A 23,637-nucleotide genomic window follows, 5' to 3' on the forward strand; every position below is an offset into this window, starting at 1 on the left:
TTTGGGTTTCAAATGATAGGCAGGCTGATTTACACTGTCATTAAAGTAGAAAAGCACTCTTTTGAAGCAGCGGTGGATAATGGGTCCTTCTTATCATTGTCTGTGACTAAAATAAATCCCACGGGAACACACAAGCTTTTGGAGACAGTTTTTAAATCCTCAAGTTCTTCTGCCTTATTAGGTTTCAGGACATATTGGAGGAGCCAGTTTCTTGCCTACAGCACAGGGATACAAAATGTCAGGCTTTTACACTGCAGAGATACAGACGTGAGATTACACTCGAGCTTTCACCGTTTTGGGGTGTAATGAAATACTTTGTTTGGGGCACGCACTCAGTCTGTGTTTATTTCTTGAAAATGTCATTGTGGAATGTAATTAAGTGGAGTCTGACAAATTCTCTGATAATCACCAAAACTAAGGGGATTAATATGCCGAAAAACCACAATCACTCCAATCTCCTTTGTTCGCTTTCCTGGTGATTTAAAAAATTATTTTCTTGATTATATCCAACTTGAGTGTTTGAGGATTTTATCGAAAACGAATGATGATGTTTTTCTTTTTCTTTTTTTCTTTAACATGTCTATGTTTGCACTTTATGTGCAGTTTATTGTAAATTTTCTGATCAGGTTGCCGTGTATATTAATGCGAAGGCTGACAGGAGTCTCTTCCTCCTATCACAGGTGTTAAATTGGGATTTGGAGTGCAATGGGTTTCAGGAATGGAAAATAGAAGGCAGTAAGATCACCTTGAGATGTCTCGATTGAAAATGTCGTGCGAGTGCGATCTGCTGTGCATTGCCATATTTCTCTCTGCCTCATATTGGTTTAGAGTGTTTGCAATACCTGGAGAATCTTGTTATCAAATATTAAAGATGTTATCGAGCCCCCAAAACTGCTAACTAGAGCCGGAGACATGCACCTCTGCGCTGAACCCACCCGGTCCCAGCCGACCCCTCCTGTCTTCTTATTTCCTTTTCTTACTTTTCCCCATGTGTTTATATGGTATGATGCAAACATAATATTTTTCTTTTTCTTTTCTTTTACCTGGTGATTTCTATGAAATTTTAATTTCACACTGCATGGCTGACACGATGTCAAACGTTTGCCACATGATTATCGTGCACAAAGGCATTTATGATAGTTTTATGTTGACTCCCTACATATTTGTGTCATCTATAAAAAAAACTGCACAAGAAAAGTTTTGTTCAATGTGTGTTTCACCTCTTTTTTTAAGCAAATGATTGAGAAAATGTGAATATACAATCGTGTGAAAGCGTTTTGAAAGTAAACAAGAACAGGATTGAATATTTGTAGAACCACCTTTAGCAGTGATAAACTGAAGTAATCATTTTCTGTGTGACTTTATCAGTCTCTCACATCATCGTCACTCTTGCCACAGCATTTTAATCCGACTGAGGTCTGGATGTTGGGTCATTATGTTATAGATTTGCTGCTGTGTTTGGGATCGTTGTCCTGTTGCATGACCCCGATTTCAGTCAGACAGACGGCCTCATATTTGACTCTAGAATACTTTGGTGTGCAGAGGAGTTCGTGGTCTGATCGACTGGATGACTGCGGCGACTGTGGCTGCAAAAAAAAGCCCCGGTCATTAGCCCTGCACCACGGTGCCTGACTGTTGAAATGTGGTGTTTGCACTAATTTGCACTAACACGGTGCTGAGCATTACAGCTAATTCTCACCACCACCTGTCTTGTGGTTTGTTCAAATGCAACTGTGCAAACGTAAACCGTGCTGCTGATGTTCTTTTTAGAGTGAAGAAACTCCTGCCAACCCTTCTAAAGAACCTCTACCTGTTCAGGCTTTTTCTAATTATAGTATTTTGAACTTTTGAACATGAAGCATGCTAGCTGAGGCCTGTGGAATCTGACATGTAGCTCTTTTGATCATTGCACAGTCTGACCTTGGGGGGTGAATTTGCTGCCATGTCCACTCCTGGAAAGATTGACTAGTGTTTGAATGTTTCCCACATGGGAATAAACTTGTGAATGATGGACTTTAAATTGTTTGGAAATGCCCTTATAACCCTTCCAAGGCTAATGGGCAGCAACAGCTGCTCCTCTAAGATCAGTGCTGACATCTTTTCTCCTTGGCATTGTGTTAAGACACACCTGAATGCTCCAGAATAACAAAGTGACAGAGCGTCTACTTTCATAGACACACTCAGACATTTTTTCCACATTGTTATTATTAAGTCTCGATATGTAAAACCATTTCCCATGATGTTATCTTGTTTACTTATAAAACCAATTTCAGTTAAAAAGGAAAAAGATAACATGCATTAAACACATCAAAGGCTTGTAAATGAGAATCTGTGCGTCTCCTCTTTGTCTGATAATTTCTGCTATTTTCCTCGCTGTAGCCTGCTGAGAGTCCTCAAGCTGAGCCCATGGCTACGTTAAAGGTTTTCGTTTTTTTAACGCTGTACAGAGCGAATTGGGATTCTTGACATTGAAATTATATCTTCAGACACTGGCTGCTATTCTTTGGTATTCCTACCCCATCAGATTTACTTCAGCACGCAATCCTTTGTCATCTATCTAATGCATGACTGCGTCTCATGGTGAGTGAAAGCCTGGTGTGCCTAATTGTGTCTCGTGACTGGAGAAAAGGTAGCAGGTCGTTTATAGGGCCAAATAAATTGTCTCCAGATTTGTATACATTATAACCGTTTCTAAAAGCCAGTATTACAGGATAATGTAATATGTTCTCATAATGTGCATCTTATATCAGCCATAAATCACTGTGGTGTCACTCTTTTATTTATTTATTTCCTTATTTTTTTATCTCCAAAAGATGATGCCTGCGTTTTTATCCCAAGAAAGAAAAGTAGCAGCTCATTAGAATAAAGAATAGGCACATGGAAAGTTTCATTGGGAAAGTGGCTTTCAATAAAAATCCACAGAGGTTGTTTATTAAAACAAATGCTCTGAATGTCTCCCTCGTAAAAAGCTGCTCTTCTAATGGCTAAGAAGTTCAAGGATTAACCAGCAATCAATCTCCTCAGTGCTTTAGCTCAGCGGAGAGTAATAACACCTTAATTAGACTTCCGAGACATTTTTTTCCCTCTGTCTTGTATGCCATTAAGCCCAATCAGTGTTTCTGGCTAATTTTGATGTTAGTCTAATGGCATGGCCGCATGTGTTTACACAGCTAATTCAGGTCAACATACGGAAGTATATTATGCTTTCATTATAGCAATGATTTGTTTGTTTATTTTCTGGTTAAGCAGGGGCTTGTAAGGAGTTAAGTAAAGAAGACGTGAGAGGAAGATGAAAGAAATAAAGGCAGACAGCGAAAAATGGAAAGGCAGAGAAAATCAAATCAGAGGGGAGGACTCTGCTTTTAAGCGAATTGACAACCTGAAGAAGGGGGAAAACGATGAAAACAGTAAAACGTTAATATTGCTTTTGAAAAGCGGTGCCATCTTCCAGCTCAGGTTCCAACAAAGTCTGGGAACAAACAGGAAAAATTGACTCTGACAGAAGGAGATTAGCCTCAGTGCTCCTCTGTGAGTAGAGCAGCCAGCTGTGGACAGAGCGGGGTCAGCCTCCAACTCCAGGAGACCCAGCAGCCAGGACCCTTCCTCCTGCTTTTCCTTTCACCTCACCTCTCCTCTCCTCCCCACTCCACTTCTCCTTCTGCAAGCTTCAAGCCTCCCCTCTGTGCATGCCTGGCTTCCTGCATGGCATCCTGTCTGGACTTTTTTTTCTTTTTTCAGCTGACCCCAATCTCCTCACATCCCATCACCATCTCTCTGGGAAGGTGCCTTTAGGGGTCACGCATGGCTGAGTTTGTTGTCACACCGGTTGGCGTCTTTCTTTCAAAGCCCAAAGAAGGTGGACCGTCTCCGTCCTGCTGACTGTGGAAGGCTGCGGTTTGGGCCAGAGGTCCTGAAGATGCAGTTGTGACTCTTAAATTAGGTGTTCAAACATAAGAGGATTGCGGTAGCAGAGATGATGTGGGTGTCAAAGTTCCTTCAGTGTAAATCAAAAAGTAAAAAAAAAAAAAAACCCTAACCAGCTCTCAGACAGAGGTTGTGCAAAGTATAATTTTGGTATTGGCAGAGAAGTATTCAGCTACAGTGATATTTTTCCCTGAGTTTGTTTTTATTTTGCAGGTTTTTCAACGGTGCAGTATAATATGTATCTACACCAGCACCACAGTTTCTTCTGACAGCATTCAGAGCTTCTTCCCAATTTGCATTCTGTGACTTTTCATAGTGATAGTAACTTTCCTCCTGTCAGACTGATGTAACTGTTTGGATTTTAAGGCCAGGGGACAATTAAAAGATGAATTAAAAGTGTTAAAAGATGTTGCCTGCTTAGTGTTTCAACATTAAACAATAAGAATGGAACATTTTGAACCTGGTAACAGATGATCCAGTACTTCCAGGAGGCTGAAGGGGAGCTCTGGTGGCCGCCAGTGTATTTGACCTTGTAAAGATTAAGCTAACATGATTTAGAATATCATGTGAGACACATTTAAAGCAGCTTTGAGGATGTGATTTCATTTTAATTTGGGGTGGAGCCTCAGTAAAAATCCAAACCCAGCGACAGGAAACATGCTGTAATCACTTTGTCAGAGGATTATGAGAAACAATAACTCAAAGCTGGCCTTTGATCAAACTTGTGGATGGGAGACTGTCCTTGGTGGTGCAAAAACAAACATCACCCCCGTGTCCCATAACTCTCTCAGTGTTACTGAGGTTGGTGATTTGATATTGATTAGGTTTCATGAGAGCCCACAGCTCATCCAGCTTATTGTTCCATAGGAGGGTGTGGAGGTTTGTCCTCCCCTTGAGTCTCGTGGCAAGTTGCATTATCAGCTGCTGTGGCTGTCCTGCGTTTAGAATGCGACACAACAAAAACAACTCTGTGTACCTCCTGATAAATCAATTATTTCCCTTGGCCCCGTGGACTGAGGTAAAACATGCGGTGATGGGTGTGTTTGTAATTAATCCGCCTGTCGCAGTAGAAGTAACAAGAGCAGAGTGGAGTAGAATTCACACAGCCCTCAAATGCGCTGACACTTCAGCTTCGAGAGCATCAGGCTAATGAAAAGTATATGCTTTAGCTGCTCTGCTAACGAATAAAATCTGCTCATCATTTATTAATGTTCACTTTTGCAGGTGCTGATTGAGGCAACGGTTTCGAAGGAGCGGCGAGGCTACATTGCCATAGATGACATCATGGTGCTCAACTATCCTTGCTGTAAGTGGATTGCGGTCACAGAAGATGCTGCAGGAAAGAAATATTTAGCTTTTTTTCTTGGGGTGGGAGTAAAACAGATTTTAAAGCAGCATGAAATATAAATGTGATGAGGAGAAGAGTAATGGCTGATTGACCTTTTATATTAGTACGACAAGCTCTCCCGGGGCACGCTGTGACAACAGCGGCACTATTAAGACACTGTGACACCCAAATGCCAACACTCCCTTCCACCTGAGAACACACCTGTCGTTTTGCCTCCAGCACGCTTTGACAGGCAGATTTATTTGTTAATCACTGTAATCTCAAATTCAGTCTCTGTGAAGGCTTTCGCATTTTCTTGCACTTAACTCATAAAGAGGTTTTCTACATTTAGCTGCATTTTAAAGCTTAATGAAAACGCCTCCTGTTCAGGGTTGTTTTTTTGTTGTTGTTATAATAAACAGCTCCCAGCAGCACAGGGCTTTTTGTGTCACTGGTGAAAAAGTGAAAGGAGCATTTCAGTTTTCTTCCTAAACTTGACAACTTTGTGTGAAACAAGAGTATATAAATAGTATATAAAAGATGGACATTATTGCTTTTTTAAAAAACCTGCTAGGACTGTCATATTGTCAGGTTTTCCGCTACAGTTATGTTGACCAAACAAACTCTTGGTGATATCTCAGCAATTTTCTCCAAACTCCAGCAATAACAGGTAGGTTTGTCAGGTGCTGGTAGTGTGTTATCTGTCTTCTAGTTCAGCTTGATTTTATGGATCAGCTGCAGCCGCACACTTTGCTGGGAACTGGAGTTCTTCTTTCCTATTATGGTAACTGGCAATCAGTGTTGAGCTGCGGCACTGCCACCTTCTACGTTGGTGTGTACACCAAATTACAGTCACTGCTGCTGGATTATTTCTAGTATTATCAAATGTGTATCACTTACTAGGTCCCTGAAACGACTGTGACGAGTGAATCACATCAAGGTTTGTTTAGGTTTAAGGCACCGATGACATTGGCACTAGCTTTAGTTTTCAGGCTTGGATACATCTTTTATATGCACTACTGTGTGAGTGATTAGCAGTTCTCCAGGCTTTATGAGGGTCTCAGTTTTTCTTTGAACATTTTGTACCTGACTGTTTTCTGAGTTTTTGTTTGTAAGCCACTTAACCCTGACCTATGACTCATTTAAGCACAAAAAAGGCAACAACACACAAGATGAATCTGTTACACATAACAAACAACATTGCAAAAGAACCCGTTTTAAATTGCATCTTTAGGCACTTTGTTACTAGAAGCCTGTTGCAAAAACAACATTTTTTTTCCCATTTTTTTGAATCTCTGAAAGTTGAATCTCTGAAAAGTGACAAAGAGAACAGTTTGACAGATATAATATAGCATTTTTGTACCAACAAAGTGATTTCCAAAGAGCTATTAGCTGAAAAAGTAGCAGGCCAAAAAAAAAAAAAAAAACTATCTACAGCAGATAAATGTTATCTGAAATTCACATCATCATAAAAAAAAATCTAACAGAGGACCTGAGAGATGCATCTGGCCCTTGAGTTGATCCATCTACTGCTCACTGAAGTCTCACCAGAAATGGTGTCAGTGGAAGGTGGGCAGTCGAGAAGTTGTTTTTAAGGAAGAGGAAAAGGGAGAAAAATCTGAGGTATGGTAAAATAAAACAGTGGCAACAGGTCTGATAGATGATAAATCCAGTTTGGAAATGTTTGGTTCAAGTCATCATTGTGCATGGAGGAGCTCAGGAGTGAGCTGCAACAGTAAGTGTCTACAGTCACATGTAAAACACAGTGGAGGCTCATCATGATTTGGAGCTGTGGTGTTGGGGATGTTGCCAAAACTGACAGAAATATGAACATAGAAAAGTACAGTCAGATTTTGATCCACCATGTAAATACCATCTGGAAAGTGTGTGATGAGCAATGACTTCATATTTAAACACGAAAGTGATCCCAAACACACTGGCAATGCAGTAAAAGAACACCTGGATAGAAAAACACCCAATCAGTCATGGATTGGCCCCTCAGAGCTTAGACCTCACGGATGTTGAAGCAGTGTGGGATCATTGGACAAAACAAAATGCAGCCAACATCCAAACAGCATCCATTTTTGTCCTTAGAGAAGCCGGGAGAGCTATTCCTGAAAACTAGATCATGAAATGACATGAAAGCTGCCTGAGAAATAAAGGTGGTCACACCAAATATTGACTTTCAAGCTTATTAAAAAGTACTGGCTCTGTGTTTGCCTTATATACTGTATTAACATGTATGGTTTCACGTTTAAATCAATTACAGCACCTATTTCCCATTTTCAAGCAAAATATAAAGAAATGAGTGGTGGCTCAAGACTTTTACACAGTGATGTACAGTCTTTGTATAAAACGTATTCGCTAAAGCTCCCGAGCTTAATACTCGGACAAAGTCTCTCCCTGTCACTTACACACTCCCTGTACAGTCCCACTGCTGAACACAAGGGCTCTTGTCAGCTCATAGCACATTTAACACCTGAGCCACGCTGCTTTCATGTGACTTATATACCTGACACAAGCTTGAAGGATATTTTACTCTCAGGGGGATCTCTGTTATATCCCTGTTTTTTATTTCTTTTTTTTTATTCTTGCTGAGTTGGACACCTCGGGGATTTCACGTTACAGAGGATACCACCAGGAGCTCTATTACGTGAACATTGGCTGTAAGATTGCTTTGTACCCATACTGTATGCATATCACCCAGTCAGACACCCTTTTACTTCCAGACATAGCAGATGGCAACTTCTGAATGCTCCCACTGTGGTCATTAAATAATTAAGACTCTCATCAAGACCTGAACATGCCTTATGATGTGGCACATAGCCAGCCTGCCTTACTTGGCAGCAAAGAGTGTGGAGGAAGAAAAGGAGTGAAAAGACATTAAGTGTTGCATACAAAAAAAACAAAAACAAAACTAAGAGGAACTCTCGACAAAAAGTTCCTTTCTGGGAATACTGGATAAAGCATGGTTGACATTTTTGTTGTATTCTCCTGAGTCTTAATCCTTGACTCTGAAACCAGTGTTGCAGCCCAATGAAATATTTATCGCGCTAAAGAGTCCCGAGGATAGGATCTGACACATTTAGCTGTATAACACTGCAGTCGGTTCCAAATGCAGAGCTTGTTCTTTTCTATTCACACTCATTTCAGTGTTTGTTTACTGTATATTTGGCTCGCATGAATTATGAATAAACCTTAGGAGGGAAAGTCACTCAAAGGAAACATGGCCACATGTGGGGTACAAATGCAAGCACTCTCCTTTACTTACTGTATACAAACAAGATGAAGAAATTGTCATCTTCCTCGCAGCTAGATGGGAACAGAGTCTTGTGCAAAACCAGGCAGAAGATGAGTGAGACGCAAACATTTGCTTCTCCCCGATGCTTCGGCTTCACAGCAGCCCTGCATTCTCCTCCTGTCAGTCATCTGGAGTGACATGTCAACTTTTGCTACCCCATCTCTCAGAGTTGGCAGGCAGTGCTGCCAGCATTTACCCAGTGATTTGGCTCTGCAGGGGTTTGGTACTCATTGCTCTATTGTTAATCATGGAGTTGGGTGAGAGGGCTACTCCCACACTGACTCATTGGCGGCTCCCGCGCAGGTTGCTGGGACATTATTAGTCGAAATGCAGAGAGCCAATGCTCACTCGCTGGCTTTTCTTCCACAGATTCACTCCCACATTGTGCTTATCTATAGATCCCCTCTAATCTGATGTTGTTTGTAAGTTATTTTAGTGGTGGGCTCTGAGCGAGCCACTGCCCACATTTGCATTTACAGAATTTCCATCGCGATAAAACTATATACGCAGCGCTGAACACATTTATTACACAGCCTGCCATAAAAACAAAGAAACGGGAGTATTTTGGAAACTGGTCAAAATTCACTGGAGAATTCACCTGTTTATACCCAAATTTGAGCCGACGCACTCGACTTCTCTGTGAAGTCACAGATTAATTGAGCATAACGTTGAGCAAAACTATCTGCGTGTTCAGGAACACAAGTAAATAACTGTAATTTGGCATCTTAGATAATAATAATTATGTGCTTTACTATTTTTTCAGCATTTCTGTAAAAAGCTAAATTTGAAAATTGATGGATAACAACAATAATTCATGCCAAAACAACAATTTTAGCATTAAAAATATCAGAGCTTTGTACATACTGGTGGATTAAACATTACAGAAAGAAAATGGGCATCAGTGGCTTTAACCTCAACAACACTCAATTTCTATAAATGTTTTTCTTGTATTTTATATCGTAATTACATTTTTTTTGAAAATGCAGTGCAAATTTAGACTTAATTTTGACCGTGGAGAAACTGGAAACGAAAATCAATTCTTACCCCTCAGCCTGAAAAGGCTGATGCAAACTGAATGAACCGAATGAAAATATGTGAATAAATTGCTGCCAAACTACTGATAAACTGATTTCTGTTTTTAATGGTTGCCCTTCATAGCCGGTCAGTTTCATACAAAGTCCTCCAAACTGCTGTTTCAAAACAGAAAAAGCCTGAAATTTCTGTTCTTGCATTTAAAAAAACAAACAAAAAGAAAACCTGGATAAAAACATGTTATGTTAATCTGACTTGCATTGTGAACGGTTGAAAGGTAATGGGTTTTTTTGTTTTTTTTTAATCTCACAGTGGGTCTCTCTCTCTCTGTCTGTCTCTTTAGATAAGGCGCCACACTTCTCCAGGCTAGGAGATGAGGAGGTCAATGCTGGGCAAAATGCCACTTTCCAGTGTGTTGCTGCTGGAAGGGCATCAGAGGCTGAGAAGTTCCTGTTGGAGGTTAGTGCTTCATGATGGTGTTTATTGCCGAAAGTAACCTGTGTTTACTGTGTGTCAGCTTGTTGTATTTTTACCTTCAACATGGCAACAGTACAAAGGGAAGACTTCTTTTAATACTAACTCTAGTGCCTAATGTTACAGACGGATTATTAGACAAGGCTCCCTGGGCACGTGGGACACAGTAAAAGTCATCACACACTTTCCTATGAAGAGAAAACCATCCTGCACACAGAAAAAGACACATGCGACCACAAACATTGTGTCAATTTTATTCAACTTTGCACCTTTTTCCTTGCTATCTGGTTATTTTGTTTCTCCTTGTTGTTATTTGATTGACTTTTCAAAAAAGAAATTTGAACATTCATTTCAAGTAGAAGCTATAGCCTACAGCCAGGAGTCCTGAGGCCTGTAGTGTGAAGTAAGATTTTATCTTATCAGGGCAACTTCAGGTTGAACCCTGGGTGTTTAGTACGACAAAGGCTGTGTTTTTTTCTGTACTTTACCAGGCTATATCATGATGGTAACTTATGCTGTAGATTTCATATGCTCAGGAGCAGGTTATGTTCTAGATTAGAGATCAATTGGTATGAAATCACTGCCGACCCAAAAATAGTGTCACCGATCCTGGAAGCTCTCGGAGTGCGGATAGTAGGAATATCTAAAGTTTTACAGTCGTGTCTTAAGCCTTTCCCTGATGAGCATCAATAATAAATGCAGATTCCTGGACCTTGATGTTTTTTTTCTCCTGTTGGCTGCAAACAACTTTATGTTATTATTAACATTATTAATGAGGGTGTGTTTCCTCTCACAAAAAATCACGCCACTCATTTGTCTGTATTATTTGAGTAATTGGTTCATAATTATCCTAACCCTGGGTTAGGATAAGTCAATCCACGTAATGGAAATATATCATAGGTGTGTTGATCTTTGTGTTTAGTGATTTGTCCGCAGGTCTGTGACTCATGGTTAAGTTTTCACATGCTGCTACAGTTTACTGCATACATAACTGTCACGTCTCTCTCTGTGTGTCATCATTATATGTAACCCAGACGTATTTATCCTTAAATAAAGATGGTACACAAAGGCTGAATGCTATAAAGGCTATGAAGGCCTTGAAGTGTCTTCACTCCGCTGCCTCTGAAAAGTCGCCCTGCTGATAGGATCGCTGTGTTCTTGTCCTTTTGCACTGTATCTATTCACATGATGGTCACCATTTGAATCCATGTGAATGAGTATTTTTTTTTAAACTCTTCTCTTCTCGAGGCCCAATTAAAGACCTATTGTAGGGATTCATAATTTGTCCATCTCATGCATACAGTTAGCATGTAGCTACATATTCAGTGCTTTTGAGCATCTTACCACCCACTGCAGCCAGCATTAATCAAAGCTGACCCAGGAAAACCTTCTGCATTGTTTGAAAATGGGAGACGTGTGATTTAGGTAATTGCTGTATCCTCATCCATACCTCTCTGATCAAGCCACCCATTCAGTCAAACACAAAGATGAAGGCAAATGCGTTGGGTAATTAGCTGGCATAACCCTACAGACGCCTACTGTAATGAGATCTTCAGGCCACTGGAATGCTTTTTTTCCCCTCCTACCTCCCTTCTACCTTCAGCTGTCCTCTTCCATTGTCTGCTCCACACATGCACCTCTCAGGCTGTTTTCTGTTGTTGTGCCCTTTCGTGTTGATTGTGTCTGCAGTACCAGCTGTACCGCAGTCTCAACCGTACACGCCTGCCAGATTAACAGATCGTTTTTGTCGTTTCCTCGCCAATTAGCTATAGCCAGATTGTTTATGTAACATGAAGTGATCGCATGCTATTTGATTTACTCTGATTTATTCTGATTTCTGCTGTCTCCTTTCTGTAATTCACCGGCCAAGTAACAAAAAAACAGGAATAGAAAAGATGCAGGAAGGATACATTACTGTATTCTTTTTTCTTTTTCCTGCGGTTACAAGATTTGTTGACTTTTTAACCCTAATCAGGGGGTGTGTGTTTATGTGTTTGTTTGCAAGACTCGGCCTGAGGTTCCTGTGGTCTGTGGCTTTTTGAAAGCCTCAAATCAGCAGTATGACAGAAGCCCAAATGGCCCAGTGTAACCCAGAGGTCTCGCTGCTAATCACAGTACGCTCACATTCTCATTCTGTGAAAGCTGTCGGATCAAAAGTACTAGAATGATGATTCATGTCCACTATTTCACACGCGGAGAGAATGGCCTGAAAACATGAGGAAAAAAATGCCAGAGCCAATGTGTTATTCTGAAACAGTGAGGATGTGACAGATGCTAGTGGTTTTAATGGTGTGGAACAAGTGAGAAAGGCCTCTCACAGTGCAACAGCTAGGTGCATCATGCAACATTCACTGGAGCCTCTTTTTTCTCTGTCACAGTTTTTTCTCCACTTCCTACTTTCTGCCACAGCTCGCTTTTCTTTCCATTCTTCTTAGACTGAAACAAGCAGACATTTTTTCTTTTTTCTTTTTTTTGCTAAGACTGCTTAGGTGTGAATGCTTTGTTGTGTCAAACACATTAGCTTTACCAAGAGGAGCACTATGGACTCACTGTAGGCTCCTCTCGTAATCTTAATATTTTATTTTATTTTATTATTCATATTACTATCTGTGTGAATATTTTGCTAAAGTGAACAGGGCGTGAAAGACTGGAGAAAAAAGTGGAGGAATAGAGAAAAGAAAAGGGGGGGTGAGGATGAAACAGACAGACGTGTGTGTGTGTGTGTGTGTGTGTGTGTGTGTGTGTGTGTGTGTGTGTGTGTGTGTGTGTGTGTGTGTGAGATCATTTGTGATGAAACATACTTGAAAATGTGGGTCACACTCCAACCATGCCCCCCCAAGAGCTAGAGGCAGACAGGGAAAGACCCTGGAGGTCCTGGATGGAGCTTCTACAGCCAAGGGCAAGAGTGCCAGAGGACCAGAGGCAGCGGCCAATCATCCCGGCCAAGCTAAGGATGGGGGCCCCAGACTCCGGGCCCCCGAGAACCGCTTGACACCCAGTGGAGCCTCCACCGTGCAACGTAGAGGCCCACCCTTAATAGCAATGTGGGGATCAATGCTCAGGGTAGACCCAGGCCTAGCCCTACACACACAGAAGCTGCACATAGACACACAAGCACATACACCCCATCCTCTGAAGTGCAGACAGATTGGTGCCTCTCAGAGCCAGCAGCGGCCATTTCTGCACTTTCGTGCCTCTTCATGCCATCATTCAAGTATTATCTGTGCTAAAGTGATTAAACTTTGATGCATTAAAGTCCATCTGTCTCCCGATTGTAACTGTTGAACGGTTAAATGTTTTGCTTCAATAACATTGCACGCTAAGGACAGATGAAGTCGAAGATGGGCTCCATTAGGGCACGACGCTCATGACATATATTACCCCCGTAATCACTATTATTTTAACAAGATTTCATTTGTTTTCATTAAAGCACGTCTGATCGTAATATTGCATGATTAAATCAGGGAGATGGTCCTTCCATTCTAATGAAATTGTACACAACTGGACGATTCTTCTTTTTAATCACACAGCTCTAACTAGAAGTGACCCAGATAGCAATAATTTGTGTATTGCTACATTATTAGCTTTGTGTTCCAGGAGTTCACGGTGCGGTAACTGTGGAGGCAACCATAAAGGTTGTTAGTGTGTGTGTGTGTGTCCCGTGCTAATAGGGAAGGCTGGATGTTGTGTGCAAGGGTGTTTATAATAAAAACATCAGTGTATGAAACATAATGAACCCGTACTTAAAAGACAAAGTAAACAAAGTACCAAAACAAGGGAGCAGAGGCAAATAGAAGGCAGGAAAACTAAAAGAAGGCAAAGACTCCTTATACACCTAAACTCACCAGCTGCTTTATTAGCTATGCTTGGTCAGCTTCTTGTTACTTGAATGGGATTTCGAATGTGCCAGTCTGGCACCATTTGCTGGTTGTTTGGCTGGTCTGAGTATTTCAGAAACTGCTGACCTCTGTTGATGTCAGAGAAGAATGCCCAGACTGCGTGATGGGAGGACAAGAGCAACTCAAAATAAAAGCTACTTACAACCAAGATATGCAGAAGAGCATCTCTGAATATGTTAAACAGGGTACAGCAACAGAAGACTACTGTGGGTGTGACTCCTGTCACTTAAGAACAGGAAACTGAGGCTGCAATTTGCACAAGCTTAAATTGAACAAGGGAAAACTGGAAAAACACTGACTGGTTGGATGTGTGGAGCAACATTCAGATGGTAGGGTCAGAATCTGGTATAAGCAACATGAATGCATGGATCCATCTTGCTTCGTATCAATTGTTCAGACAGGTGGTGGTGTAATAGTATCAGGGATATTTTCCTGGCACACTTTGAGCTCTTTAGTACTAAGTGATTTTCATAACCTGAGTATTATTACTGACTTTTTATGACTACAGTGTACTGATCTTTGGATGGCTGTTTCCAGCAGGTTAACGCACAGTGATACAAAGCGAATATCATCTCAAACTGGTTTCTTAAACATGACGATGAGTTCACTGTACTCAAATGGCCTCCACAGTCACCAGATCTCAATCTAATAGAGCACCTTTGGGATGTAGTGGAACAGTAGATTCTCAACTTGGATATGCAGCTGACATATCTGCAGAAGCTGTGTGATGCTATTTTGCATTAATATGGACCCAAATCTCTGAGGAGTGTTTTCAGGAGCTTGTTTTACTGGTGCCAGAGTCAGAAGTCAGAAAAAAACTGCAAAAGTTGCAGAGTATACCTAATGAAGTGTCTGGTGATGGTATATGCTATAACATTACAGGCAAACATCCCCAGCTATTCTGGGATTCCGCGTGGATATGACACAAACATGCTCTGTAATACTAATACTGTCAACGTAAAGCATACAACTCCATGCAGATTGAACATCTGCATATTTTTCATGCCTTTAAATAACTAATATTTGCTAAAAATCAGTTTTAATTAGTGAGTCAGTCAGCGAGGTCTTCCATCAGCTGAAGGGACACTCCGCTAATTTTACAACTGAAGGTCAGTTTCCAGTCATGGTGAGGGCCACTCAGTATGTGACAGCCGTTGTCTTCTGCCGTCCTTCAGGCCTTCGTTACAAACTGGGACACTGAGTCTGAAAGATGTCGAGGCTGTAATGGAGAGACTTTATCATGTTGCATTATCCCATGCCAAAGATCTTGGGTGTTGACAACTTGACTCATGCTAAAGAGTAACAGTGAGGACATCTCAGCCTTTAATGCCTGCCTTTTTTTTGCATAGCTCTAGATTTTAAAGACTCTGACTACGTCATTCAGAGTTATTATGCATTTGTATTTTGTGAATTTTTCACACTACTACAGAAACATCTACACTTATGTGCGTGCGGGTGTAAAAGACTGTGTTATTGTGCTGTATAAGATGATTTATATCTGTGTGCGTGTGAGAGGGACAGGTCATGGCCTATCCTGGTTTCTCTGACCATGTCCTTTTCTGCTTTCCAGAGACACAATGGGGACATTTTAACAATGGCGTCAGTCAAGCACCTGAGCCATCGGCGCTTTGTGGTGTCCTTCCAGCTCGACAGCGTCCAGCGAACTGATCAAGACCTTTACCGCTGCGTCACTCAGTCCCCCAGAGGCTCCGGAGTCTCAAACTTTGCTGAACTCGTTGTCAAAGGTAAACATCCTTTTCCCTTTTCTCTGACTGTTATTATTGTTTTCTTTTAGCCTTCATTCTCCATCATCCCAGCCGTTATGATTTCCTGCTTTTCTTGGACACAGTACAGTACTGCATGTGATTGAAAGAAGAATTAAAAAGGAAACAGATACCCACAGGATATCATTTGTGCATGACTGCGAATGTCTCGCGCATTTATTTCTAATTTATTTCCAGAGAAATTTCTTATTCACAATTTGTATGCTACAGCGACCACTTGAAGGCTTTTTAAGTGATATCCACAGTCTCCCTGGCATGTGCGGCATCCTGAGCTGTAGTTGCCAGATAGACTGCCATACTGAGCTCTTCAGCTCTCTGTCAGAAGGCAGTTCACTTGCCTGGGACTCCTGCAGCCCTTGTCATATCATGTAGCGCAGATGGTGACCTCACTACCATTACTCACTCCATCCCCACCGCCCAACACCACCGCTTTGACAGCATAGTAATGACATGGCTTGCGGGATGGTTTGCTGGCATAACAAACCCGAGCCCTCAGCAAAGTAAAGAAAGGAAAATAAGGATGTAAGGGATTCTCAATCCCCTTGTCCTCTACTGTATGCTCTTGTTATTACGTTTTTAAAGACCGAATGGATCGCAAATGAGAGTGAGGACAAGCTCAAAAGGAGTTTTTAAGCCAAGCTAGCAGAGTGGCTCTGTGGATATCAGTGTCTGTCGCTTGGCTGGCTGATAGATTGGTGCAGTCCACCACTTTGGTGGACAACCGTTGGATGGGCTGCTGTGAATTTTAGCCAACAGTTAGGATCCCACCACGAGGAAGCCCCCTGCTTTTGTAGTTTTTTTAAAGTGCTGGGCACATGCATGAGATTGTCTTTTTTTTTTTTTTTTTTGCAGCACCATAATCTCAAACCATCCATCAACGTCAGCTGTATTTACTACGAGTTAGTGAATGTTAGGATGCTCACATGCTTAAATTACATTGTGAACATGGCACATATGAGCTTTGTAATGCCTCGCTTCCATAGTCCTTTTACTGATAAGACAACGTGGGTTGATTTTAGTGTCGCGATAGACTGATTTGCTGCAAAAAGGAGCCCCCTTTGCTAGAACGTTAACCAGCGAGTGCCAGAAAACCAGGACACAGCGAATGTACTTGACAGATGGCTGTGATTTGCTCACACTCTCAGTGAATAAGTGTCATTGTGTCTTTGTGGTTGTTGCTTTCCTTATTTTGTTATAATCAGGACAAAGATGTTCTTTCTGGCAAGGCTGCACCACCAGTAAATGCGATGGCCAGTTAAGTTATTCTCATGTCAGCTGCCTGAAACTCCATAACTGGCTGTGCTCTTCGCTGACTTAACAAGGCTTTCATAAATCCCTTTTCCCCTCTGCTCTGCTAAAAAGAGCCTAATCATCCCCTTAATGAGTTGGATCTACTCGTTTATATAATGCAGAAAGAATGCGAGAATCATAGTAAACCCTTCTACTGCTCCACGGAGGGCTCGGAGATAGCTACATGATTAATAAAACAGTTTTACCTTGTCCGTATGTCTCGGGCTATTGTTGTGGGCCCTGAGTTTATATGTGCACACATATTCTGTCCTAAGCATATTTGAAAATGCATTGGCAGAAACAAATGTTGCACCGACGAGGAGTCCCACATTAAACAGACACTAGCACTGAGAGCTTGCTTTGTTTTCATGGAAGTGACAACTATTAATGAACTAAGGGGGGGATACAATAAATTAGCAGATAAAATTGAGTCTACTTAAAGTGTGAAAGGGGTAGGTGAGATACTTTGAAGGTAATCGCACTGGCTGTTTGCCTGTTTGCTCAAATTTGGCCTTTTATTATAGATGCATCCATTGACAGTTAAAAGATGAGCTGCTGCAGGCACAAAGAAGCAATACAGAGTAGAGGTGAAGTTGTCGAAAAACCCACAGAGAGGAGGGCCATAAAAGACAGAGGCAGGGATGAAGGATTAGTCACAGCCACAGATCTAACTCTGATCTTTTCTCATGCTTTGTCCACATTTCTTTTGGCTTTCCCATCCCTCACTCTCACGGTTGCCTGTGTAAGTGTTTAGCGGCTTGGATCTGCCAGAAAGTGACGTGGGCAGTGGTATTAATTCTCAGTTTGCCAGGCTTTACCAGCAGTAATGTATTCAGCTCTTTCATCGTGGTGGCCGGCTGTCTGAGAAGTTGGAGAAAAACACGCACAGTAATTATTGTCTGAGTTACAGGGAATGTCACGTTCAATGCGACGCATGCACAGCTGTTTTTTGCATTCACCCCTTTGCTAAAAAATGTATGCAAGGCTCTGAACGCCCCGTTAATAGGTATGACTAATCTGCTATTTGAACATAGTTTGACCTGCTCACATCCTGCAGTCTCTGGAGACTCATTTAAGACTCAGTGGGCTTTAACATAGCCAGAAATCTATTTGCATACGCCTGATTAGTAAAATTAATAGCACAACTTTACCACCCTAGATTGTGCAGCAGTGCTGCCGGCCTGCCAGGAAGTGCTTTTATCAATACCAATGTGTTCTTAACCAGCAAAACGAGAAAACACTGCTTTTCATTTTCTCCGACAGTACCCCCATCCCCCATTGCGCCGCCTCAGCTTCTGCGTGCTGGCTCCACTTACCTGATCATCCAGCTCAACACCAACTCTATCCTGGGAGATGGCCCTATTATCAGGAAGGAGATTGAGTATCGTGCCAGCCAGTCTCCATGGTCAGAGGTGCATGGAGTCAACATGGTCACCTATAAGCTGTGGCACCTGGATCCAGACACAGAGTATCACATCAGCGTGCTGCTGACTCGACCGGGAGAGGGCGGAACCGGCCCTCCGGGACCTCCTCTCGTGAGCAGGACCAAGTGTGCAGGTGACTAATAATTGTTCCCAAACTCATAAAAATGGGATTTTATGCTGTATATATTCTCTCTTTTAACACAGGAAGTGTGTTTTCTTTTAAGGATTTAAAGAAGATTAATGGGGTAAATGTACCAAACGATGACATAAGGAGCTAAACACACTCTTGAAGAGTGTATCATCCATACTGCACGGTACTCTCTGGAGATTCCTTGTAAGCAGACAAAAATTGCTGCTAATCACCCAAAATTCATTTTGCATATCCCTGATATGCACACACATGATTGTGCTTCCCTTCTTGCAAAGCTTCAACCTCGGTTTACGTGTTTACTATTAAGCAGTACGAGTCCTTCCTGCTTGTGCCGGGTCGTTGATATTTTCCATGGCCCGCTACCTGTCACGCCACCTCACGTCGACGTGCCTCTTAGTGCGTGTGCACGAGACAATAAGAAGACGCTCCACTCGAAAGCTCCACGGGGAAGCTTTAATTTGAATAACAGATGAATGTCTGCCTTATCGTTAACATCTTGTTTATGCCAGTGTGCAGCTCTAAATCTTGTATGCTGTCATGTGTGAAGAGACGATGACAGTCTTGTCAGCTGTTTCCTTTTTGGAGTTGTTACAAAAGTGAGAACATTTCTTTTTTTAAACATCTTTTTTTTTTTTTATTGGGGGTTGATATTGCGTGGAAATAGCTCACCAAACAACACGTTGTGTTTCTGAAAAACCTCTGAGGTATCTGCATTATTTAGGCAATGCAGTACCCCCGAGCAAACCATATGAGAATAAAGTACGTTGAACACTAATAAACTGTAAAGTGCGAGGCAGCTCTCATCCTCTACTTTAGCTCAGCTCAGTGAATTTCTAAATCAGATAGGCTTATACTTTTAATTTTGGCTATGATAATACTTGTAGATATGGCCCCTTCTTATGATGAAGCTGTTCTAATAAAGACCCTCAGCTCATTGTACTGATGCCCAACAGCCACACACTGTAACTTAAAGGAAGCTTACAATATGAGACTGCGCTGGTCACGATAATCTGCTAAAATTCAATCAGTGAGAAGCTGATAGACAAGTTCTGACTCAGTCGCTGCATATACTGCACTTATCTCATAAGAAAGGCATATTTGTTATCACTGGTGTTCTCTGAACTCTGTAGCCAAGGAGACTGAAAGGGACTTTATTTGCTGCCAGCATAGCAATATTGCTTTGACGGTTATTTAAAAGATAACAGCTGGCTGACTGCAGTAGCTAGTCTAAAAAGGGGCTTCTTTGGTATCTACTGGAGGAGACAGAAATTTTATTTGGCTAGTGTAACAAATGGACAAGAATCAGCAGGTGAAAGATTTTCTTGATTTGTCAGAAAACAGTGAAAAAAGCAGATTTTTTGGCTAATAATAACTCAACAATGTTGATTTCTGCCTACTGTAATTTAAAAAGAGACAGCTCATTATCATTTGACTCTTACAGTATTCAGACTAACACTTAACAATTCCCCAAATCATCATTTTTCTCTGGTCCATTTTAAGGCTCTGATCAAGCCTTTTTATTGTTTTTGTTCATTTTGTCCCGCTCGCGTTTCCCGTCTCTGTCGTTCGTCACTGTTCAGACACAGAACACCCAGGAGAAGAGCAGGGCCTCATAACCGTGCTCTCTTTTAAATATACATACAACAAACTGTGTTACTGCAGATGCACACACAGAAGCTGCAGGTAGTCATTACCGCTGCCTGAATCTGCAATGTGTGCGATGTAGTCACAGACACACAAAATGGAGAGCTTTGTGTTACCCAAAGGCAGTCTGTGGATTCACGTCTTCCATGGTCATCACTCTTCTCTATGCCCAACGGTCTCTCCCTGCCACACACCATCCCTCACATATCTTCCTACCCTGCTCCACTAGAGCCTCCCTGGCCTCCTCTCCAATGACATATTAAAGCTACTCTCCTCTCCCAACAGCCAGAGACACCCCTCATTCATCAGGCGCCGTGAGTGAGCTCTCTGCCCTCCTTCGCCTATCCCCACACACCGCTCCGCAACAACGAGAGACAGAGAAAATTCCCAATAAAAAAAAAAAAAGGTTGATAGCAAGAAGAAGTAGAGTAGAGGGAAGGCGATGGCGGTGGAGTCGGGGTAGTTTTTCAAAGTGAGAGTAAAAATGAAAGCGAGCGAGCGAGAGGTGAAGCGAGAGCGGAATCATAACGTACGGAAATTGCTTTCACAGTTGCTGCTATCGGTGTTTGTGAAAGTCACTAAACTCTGCCTTTAATGATGTATTTACATTTCAACCACTGTGACATTAGGTTGTTCAGCCATGTGTGGGATAAGTAATACTGCTGTGTTTGCTGAGCTGTTAAACAGGGCATTTAGATGCAGCACTAGTTCAACACAGAGGAAGTGTAGGTGAAATTAATTTGGCCCATCAGTGTATCTTGTACATATATATACGTGTGTGTCTGTGTGTGTTGTGGGGGCTTCATTTGATTGGCTTTTGCATGACACAAATCAGTGTTTACAGTTCTGACACGTGTGTATTTTGTTATACACTTCAACACTATGAATCTCCTCCTGGTGCGTCTCACATTCTTGACCCTTCAGTAGCTCTAATAACCGGCTGTCTCCCAGAGTTCCCCTGACCCAAACCTTCAAACCATCTGGTGCACGCCACCCCTGCTCACCCTGCATGCTTCTGCTGAATCCTGAATACAGACAGACGCACATGCACTCGCTGCTGGCCCGATTACATTTAAGTATGAGAAAATAGATCGGCGGGGTTGCTGTTGTTGTTGTGGTTTGGTTTCGGGGAAGGTTGTAATTATCCGGTGAACAGAAGGGATATTTTGGACCCTCTTTTGTATTTAGGAAGTGAATTTCCTCTCCCGAAGCCGTGTCTCACCACCGTGACTAATCTGGCTCTTTCATGGTGAAGCATGTTGGCTAGCCGGCTGCGCTGTGCACATATACATCCTCGTGGTGGCGAGCCATCCTAGCGCCGCTGCTGTAAAACTAATGGCCGTGAATGTGAACACGGTCTCCACCTGGCTCCGATGGTCATCCAGGTGTGCCTGATGAGCCATTGCTGTGATTATCAGCACGGTGCATTAGCACAGCTTGAAGCCCCTCAAGTAAACCACAGAGGAGAGGCAAGCGTTTGTACTGCAGGTGGTCCCCAAACTATGCTAATGGGCTTCCACCTGCTGCTGGGTCACTGAACCTTCTGGAAAGCCCCTGCCCGTGATGCTTTTGGTCTGTTAGAGGGAGCCAACGCTGGAGCCCGACTAAAATTAGGCACATTAGGAACACAAGTGCTTTGCCTTACTTGGCATGTCGTTTATCATGTCTTCCATTCAGAGGCAGAATTCCCTATATGGGCAGATTTGGATTTCTGTGCACCAGGGTGTGAGTGAATGTCTGTATAACACAATCTATACTGCTGCTGTCCCATGCTACAATTTTAGAGGAAGTAAACCAGAACCAATCACATCTTCTCTAACTTCCAATCTCCGTTCATCACCACGGTGCTGTGGGCTTTCGTCCATGTTGGGACGGCTGCAGTTTTCATGCCACGGGGTGCCAGGGAACGGGTGCCCGTGGCATACAGACAAATAAGACGAGGCTAGGGGAAGGGGCTGGCACAAATGTCCACTTTGAGAAAACCCATAATGAGCACACTGTGGCCGCTTTGGTGGCGCTTTCATCAACTCAGCAGTTAAATGCCTCTCTTTATTTAGCTCCCAGACTGTGCAGACTGTCAACTGCACCATCAAGACAATCCTCAGTCACAATGAACAATGGTACATTAACATTTCTTACTGGGTGCAGTCTACTACGGAGCGATTACCGTGCCCACCCATTTATCTACCGTCACATTACTCTGGATGAGGTTCAGATCAATGCTCTGTTCATATTTCCATCTACCCTGAGATGCCAGATAGCAAATTAAAAGAGAAAGTTGGTGATTGCAGAGACCTTTAGTATAGATTGGAACTGTCATAAAATCTCCACTGCTCTAGCTAAGTGTCTCAGACAGTCTGGAATATATATATATATGTACATATGTATGTGATGTCTGTTTGTGTGCCTGTGTGTCCTTGCACAAGTACAGAGCACCTTTTGAATCCATTTTCTCAGATAATACTTGTCTTAATGCATTAGCCCCTGCTCAGTGATGCATTAGCCACTTTATTTAAGTTCTCTGCACTAATCTGTGCTGCAGCGAGAATCCCTCTGAGTGTGCAAGTCAGCGAGGGAATGAAGACCTTGGCCAGTAACCTCAAACTCCACTGATCTCTTGCTGTACCCGATATCTTTGCTGTCATTCCCTGCCTCCCTGGCCCATTACTCATCGTGCCCTATTAAAAGAATAAAGCCATACAATGCATTATGTAGCATATTGCTTGACAAAAACGGCATTGATTGTGTTAATAATTTCCACTGATAAATACCTCCATTGATACGGAGGATGTCCTTGGCTTAACTTGGCCTTGCTTCAGTTTCGGACGTCCTCCCGAACACTGGCTGGTCTGTGCCTCTGGGTATAGAGGCTCTCTGTATCTTTCAGTGAGCAAATAAATTCAAGGGGAATATCACAGACGCAGCTGTTGTTCTTTTAGTACGAGTTAGAGAAAGTCGGGGTTAACCCGCCAGTGACCAGAATTAACTCGGTGCCTTCTAAAAATATGGACCGGGCCACAGCGATGACCCGTCAGTAACACTGACCAGCGGAAGTGAATGCTCTTGTGTTTTTTGTATGTGGATTAAACCTCAGGGCGAAGGAGTGAAACTACTGCATGACCACTTTGCTCTGCGGTAGGGGAAAGGGAGGAGACTGGTGGGAGTGCAACAGCAACCCGCGGCCTGTCCGATTAATTAGCGCAATTGGTGTGAGTTCCTGTTCTGCCATCAGGGATGTGGGTGTGTTGTGCTGGCAGCAAAATGACCTCTGCACTGTGGCAGGGCAGTATGGCGGCACGTAGAAGAGGAACAGCTTGAAAACTGCCCGGGTGGTCCTGTTATATTAGTAATGCAGGCTATTTGCTGGATGTTCTGTCAAAAATCCAA

General features: G+C 42.4%; 1 protein-coding gene across 4 annotated transcripts in view; it reads left to right on the plus strand.

The window, feature by feature from the left end:
- Nucleotides 1–23,637, plus strand: part of ptprub (protein tyrosine phosphatase receptor type Ub) — a 188,276-nt gene that overhangs the window by 102,292 nt on the left and 62,347 nt on the right. For all 4 annotated transcript variants that reach the window (XM_026183429.1, XM_026183430.1, XM_026183431.1 and 1 more), the window contains exons 4-7: nt 5,149–5,230; nt 9,928–10,043; nt 15,528–15,702; nt 18,295–18,588. In XM_026183429.1, the coding sequence (XP_026039214.1) occupies nt 5,149–5,230; nt 9,928–10,043; nt 15,528–15,702; nt 18,295–18,588 (667 nt within the window). The remainder of the gene's footprint in view (nt 1–5,148; nt 5,231–9,927; nt 10,044–15,527; nt 15,703–18,294; nt 18,589–23,637) is intronic.

The sequence above is a fragment of the Astatotilapia calliptera genome, chromosome 11 (assembly GCF_900246225.1).
Source record: "Astatotilapia calliptera chromosome 11, fAstCal1.2, whole genome shotgun sequence".
NCBI classification, from domain to species: Eukaryota; Metazoa; Chordata; class Actinopteri; order Cichliformes; family Cichlidae; genus Astatotilapia; species Astatotilapia calliptera.